Below are 5,364 nucleotides of genomic sequence, written 5' to 3' on the forward strand. Positions count from 1 at the left end.
TGCCATTGTGAATGGTCATGGTGCGGTTTTCACCGAAGAGTTCTGAGGATCCTTCCAGGAAAGAGTTGCCAGCATTACCAGAGTAACCATCGACCGCCAGAACAAAGTTGGACGTCTCTGATTGGATGGTGAACTGGCGATACTGGGCGTGTACCTGAATGAATGAAGAAACCATTAAAGTTTCATTCAAACTGAGATATCAATAGTTTGAGAATTCTCATTGGTGAATATTAAATCTCAAAATTGATTGATTACTGATGGTTTTTCCAGATTAATGAACACATTTTTCAAAGTTTAAGAGTTGGAATTAAATTCTCCACAATGCTAATTACTTGACTTTTGCATGATTAAATTTGCAATACCAGTGTTTTTAGATGTATTTTAAATAAATAATAATACTATTAAGAACATGTAACCCTGATACAACAATACAAAACCTTGTTTTCATTTCATTTATGGTCGATTCCATAAATAAATAAATAAAAAAACAAATAAATATTCGCTGTACTTTAAGTAGCAAAGAATATTTGGAGATTTTGCCTGAAAAATTACTTCACTGATGAATCAATCATTAGAATGGTTGCAGATCAATTTTCTGTTTATCGACTAATTGTTTTTGCGGTAAACGGAAGCCTCACCTTGGCTCCCGTCCAGTCCTGCATCTCAACGAGGAGCTCAGTTGGACCCATCTTGGTCAACTGACTAATGCGATCATTACCCAGCCAGTATTCACCTGTCACATGACAAAGGAGAAAGGTCAGTCAGTAAACCACAAATTATAGGAATAATGGCGGCTATGAGGATAGTAACTGCCAAAATTATAGCTAAATGGTTTCCACCCTTTGCATCAAGTGCAAGCTCCCTTCATCACAGCTTTGTTTCATGTTTTGAAAATCTTACCGGGAGTCTCACAGTGACCCTTTCCAGCATCGAAGGCAATGTTTCCGAAACCACGTCGATATTCGTCCCAGCGTCGGCCAAAGTCAACGCTGCCATCAAGTCTGTTCTGGATGAGAAGCCATCCTGGGAAAACAAAAGGTTCTCTTAAAAACACTCAGACCTCTACCAAAACCTCTGTTATTTACAGAAAAAAACAACTAAACAAGCTAGACGTTTAATGGTGTTAATGGCCTAACTGGGTTTCACTCTCACCTCCATTCTGGGTGGTCTGATCACAGAAGACCTTGTATGGAGGGTAAAAGGCATCAGGCTGGATCATGTACATCTGGGAGTCTCTTCCTCCACGACGGTAGATGTCCTCACACTCCTTACCTGAATCACACAGGAGAGCAGTTGAAAACATCTGTACATGTAGATGAATACAGATCATCGCACAAAGGATAGCTTCTTGTGTGTTTTAGCCTTTGTGGTCAAAAAATACACCATCTGCTCCACTGATTTGTTTGTTGATTTGAAAGATATCTATGTCTATGGTTTTATTGTTATGTGTGCATCCAGCAGTTTGGTCCAAAACCAAATAACCACCCACCATACCTCCGTCTGATTGGAACAGATATTCATGATCCACACAATGAATCCTAACCTTTTTAGTGACTGTGACAGTTCCTTTAGCACCACCATCAGGTCAAAATAACTAAATCCTCAGTGTGTTGTTCATTTCCTTCAACACTTTCATAATGTGGTGCACATTTGTATCGTATAACATCGCAGTCTCTTGGGGGCACTGCACTTACCAGACACCACTGGTATGGGACATTTGGTCTTGCACGGTTCCTTGCACTCCTCCTTCTGGGCCTGGATGGCCTTCTCCAGCTTCTGGATCTTCAACCTGATCTTGTCCAGGACCCCCTGCAGTCACAGAGAATTCTACATTACACCAGGGGTACTAGTAGTCTTGAGGGTTGCATGGACTAGATTCTGAGACCTGGAGATCTCTTTCAAGTGATGTTTTACTTGTGTATTGTAGAAATTCTGTTGAAAATTGTGAAAGATTAAATTGAGAAAAATAAATGATGATAATTCAATTAGCAGGTTTGATATGGCTGTGATTCGGGATGACTGCCACCTTAACTCTCCAGCTCTTGTTTACCTGTAGCACTCTGATGTTGGATGGGAAGACAGTGTCCACCGTCTCCTTGATGTAGGCATGTTGTTCCTCCACTCGATCGGTGTACTGACTGACCACTCTGCCGTTGTCTGAGAGAAGCAAGAGATGAAAAACGCAGAGAGGTGCGGAAGATTTTAACTCTTACTAATGTTTACATTGCACAAAGCAGTTAAAGGAGTCGTGCTTTGAATGGGTTATCAGACAGTGTTATATATTCTACTCCTGGATGCAGTCTGTTATCCTTTAACAGCTGCACGGTTTTCATGAATCAACTCTTCAGAGTTAAAGTAGATTGACGACTATGATAAATCAGGAGACAGGCCGTATTTAGCACGTTTATTTGGGGTAGCAGACCATTTTGCATTTCAAAAAATACAATTTAACAACACTATATGGCCGATGTGGCATTAGACCATGCTTAGGATTAATGAAACAACTTCTCATCAGGTCTTTCTCACCATTGATGACTCTCTGCCTCTCCCTCAGCGAAGTGGAAATGCTGTTGACGTAGTTGAAGATGTTATTGGAGGATCTGGACAAATCGTCCACCTGAGGCTTCAGTTCGTTGATGCTCTGTGAGAAATGTTTGCAGTCATCAATAAGTTGATCGGTAAATCCCAGCATTGTAACATTACAAACAATAAACCGAATGTATTTGGATTCTCAGGAATTTTCAGACAAAACTATTGATTTCAAACTATTTTCCAGCCTGGTTTGTAATGCCAGCTCTCAGAAAAGGCTTCTGATAATTGAAGAAAAATGGTGAAATTAATAGAAAATGAATCAGTTTCCTTTACCGTCCTGACGTTCCTCTCCTGCTTCAGCAGTGTGGTCTTCAGCTCGCAGCCGCTGGGACACAGGACACCCTGATGGATGGGACAATCTCTGTTTCAGTAATTCTATTTTGAGTCACCATCCAAAAAAAAAAGTTTCCTTTTGTTTCTCTGTGTTTACTCACTGGTGGTTTTAATATAAATAATGTGAACCTTTACATTAGCACTGATTCCAGTGTGCAGTTTCCAGAGAAGATGGTTTCCCTTCTGGGCAGCCATCAATTGGCTCACCAATGTTCAAGAACTGTGACTTTAGCTGAAACTAGTGGCCTTGTTCTGGTGGAAATGGGCACCAGAACATCTGCACAGTTTGTCGCTACTGAGCTCAAACAAAATCAGTAAAATAAAATCAGTGGTTGTTTCCGTTGGTGGCCATTTGCTGGCATCCTCCTACCATCTCCTCTGAGGCATGCGTGCATCCTCCAGCCTCCGGCTGCTCCTCCTTCTCCTGCACCTGTGGTTTTGTGACTGCACCTGTGGTGGGGCGGCCGTGATACCTGAACGGAAAGCAGCAGGCACTTAGCTAACGTGATTCATACCCATATAGAGACACGGTGGGTCTGTTTGTTTGTTTGTCAGACATTGATGGATGGATGGAGGATGTATGTACCTGCTGCCGCCACTGATGGGGGGTGGGGCATAGCGGTTAACACTGTAGGTCTCCCTACCCCTCGATAAAGGACGGTGACCACGAGCATCTACTGATGTCTGGACCAGCGGAAAAAAAAGGAAAGAAGACATGATGAAGGAAATAAATAACAACACAGCAAAATGAGTGAAATTGATGGTATGTGTCAAATAGTTGAAGTGTATTCGACGTACTGTCCCATTCTTTGTTGATGAGGTCTTGGCGTCCTGTGGAAGGAAACAAGAACTCCAGTGTTATGGTTTTTTTTGTTGTTTTTTTTTTAAATCCTAATGATGATTTTTTTTTTTTTTTTTTTAAATCAAAACATTTTCTGCTAAACAATGTCATATTTTATCACAGTATCACATTATGGTTCTGTTTAAAGTCGATTTTCAGTAATATTTCACTTTTTGTCCGCATTTATTTTCCATAGAAGAGATCAAGGATGCTGTTTCTAAGTGCTGAACGGACACAGTCCACAGTCTAACTTTGGGTGTAAAACAATAAAATAAACTGTGATATTTGATGTCAAATGATACATATCTGTACAGTAAATATGCATACATACATATATACATGAGTAAATATTATAGATCTTTGTTACTAATTCTGTATTCACATATTTTGGATTTTTAGTCTTAACGGGTATCGTCAGAAACCTTTGCGACTTGACTGTGATTGTCTTTAAGTGGACTCACAAACACTCACCGTGTCGTAGTCGTCATACTCCAGATCGTCAGCCCAGGCTGCGAACACACACAGGTACAGCAGCAGCAGCGTCTTCATCGTCCACTGTCAGTAAAGTTACTCTTCTCAAATTCTCGTCAGTCACTCCAACGTCCTCAGTGTGCCTTCGCTCCCTATTCTGTCTCTGAAATCTGATTTGACAAGATATTTATCCTCTGTGTCCTCCCCCCACTTCTATTGATCGTCTAAGATCGGTCAACAGCTGCTGGGACAGTTTACCCAACCTGAGTCACTGCTGCATACGGTCAATCTGGAGTTTATGAAGAACAAAAGGGCAAAAGGACCAAAGAGTCGACTGATTAGTCAACTTTGTGTGTAAGCAGCTTCCAGTTTGACCATTTTTGTTATCAAGCCACCGCAGTCAGGCAGAGTTATAGTTGGTTTCAGTCAGGTGGGGGCCATGAATGCAGATTTTTATTAGTTACTTTGGTCATCAAAGTTTATCAAAGTCTACAGACTGATTTTAAATTTTGAACATTGGATTTTGCCTGATTTCTCGTTATTTCCCCTTCAGATTTACATTTCCTCTGTTAAGATACAATGAGGACTGTTTTTTGTTCTTTTTTTGTGAAGACGCTGCAGTGAGTCCATCACTGTCGGGAAATAACTACGATTGAGCAACTGACGTTTGTTTGAGTCCAGAAGGGTCAGTGGAGCTGCGTTACCAAACCAAAGGCCTGAAACAAACACACAGTTGCACAGCTGTGTCAGTTCGTTCATTGTATTTATTTTCTGTGTAGAATTGAATATTTCTGTGGTTTATCGTAAATGAAAAACATTGGTTGCATAACCACAAGTCTGTAGGCAAGAAGTCAAACCTTCATCCCACAATCCACAAACAAGGCTCATCATTTCTGATGAGTCTTTGCAGGTCAAACATTATTGACTCACTTGTGCGTCTCGTCCAAATCGGTTATCTCTTATTTTCTCGTGTTTTTCTCATTTGTTTTTCATTTGATTGACAAAACCTGTTTTATTAAACTTTTGCACAACTTTTGGAATAAGTGTGATCTTACTGTACTTGTGGCACAAATGTTCGATCAGTAAGATCCCAGAAAGCAAAAATCCATTGAATCAACATTGAGATA

At 40.5% G+C, this 5,364-nt stretch overlaps 1 protein-coding gene across 1 annotated transcript in view; it reads right to left on the bottom strand.

Annotated features, from left to right (window-relative positions):
• The window catches only part of fgb (fibrinogen beta chain), a 4,800-nt gene extending 485 nt beyond the window's left edge, over window positions 1-4,315 (bottom strand). Inside the window, exons 1-12 of the mRNA XM_070993466.1 lie at window positions 4,238-4,315; window positions 3,720-3,756; window positions 3,512-3,602; window positions 3,296-3,398; window positions 2,866-2,934; window positions 2,527-2,641; window positions 2,051-2,157; window positions 1,695-1,809; window positions 1,153-1,272; window positions 901-1,023; window positions 639-733; window positions 1-154 (exon numbers count right to left, since the gene is read on the bottom strand). The exon at window positions 1-154 is cut by the window's left edge and continues 37 nt beyond it. Of these exons, the coding sequence (XP_070849567.1) occupies window positions 1-154; window positions 639-733; window positions 901-1,023; window positions 1,153-1,272; window positions 1,695-1,809; window positions 2,051-2,157; window positions 2,527-2,641; window positions 2,866-2,934; window positions 3,296-3,398; window positions 3,512-3,602; window positions 3,720-3,756; window positions 4,238-4,315 (1,207 nt within the window). The remainder of the gene's footprint in view (window positions 155-638; window positions 734-900; window positions 1,024-1,152; window positions 1,273-1,694; window positions 1,810-2,050; window positions 2,158-2,526; window positions 2,642-2,865; window positions 2,935-3,295; window positions 3,399-3,511; window positions 3,603-3,719; window positions 3,757-4,237) is intronic.
• Window positions 4,316-5,364: the final 1,049 nt, after the last annotated feature.

Source organism: Chaetodon trifascialis, chromosome 23 (genome assembly GCF_039877785.1).
Source record: "Chaetodon trifascialis isolate fChaTrf1 chromosome 23, fChaTrf1.hap1, whole genome shotgun sequence".
NCBI classification, from domain to species: domain Eukaryota; kingdom Metazoa; phylum Chordata; class Actinopteri; order Chaetodontiformes; family Chaetodontidae; genus Chaetodon; species Chaetodon trifascialis.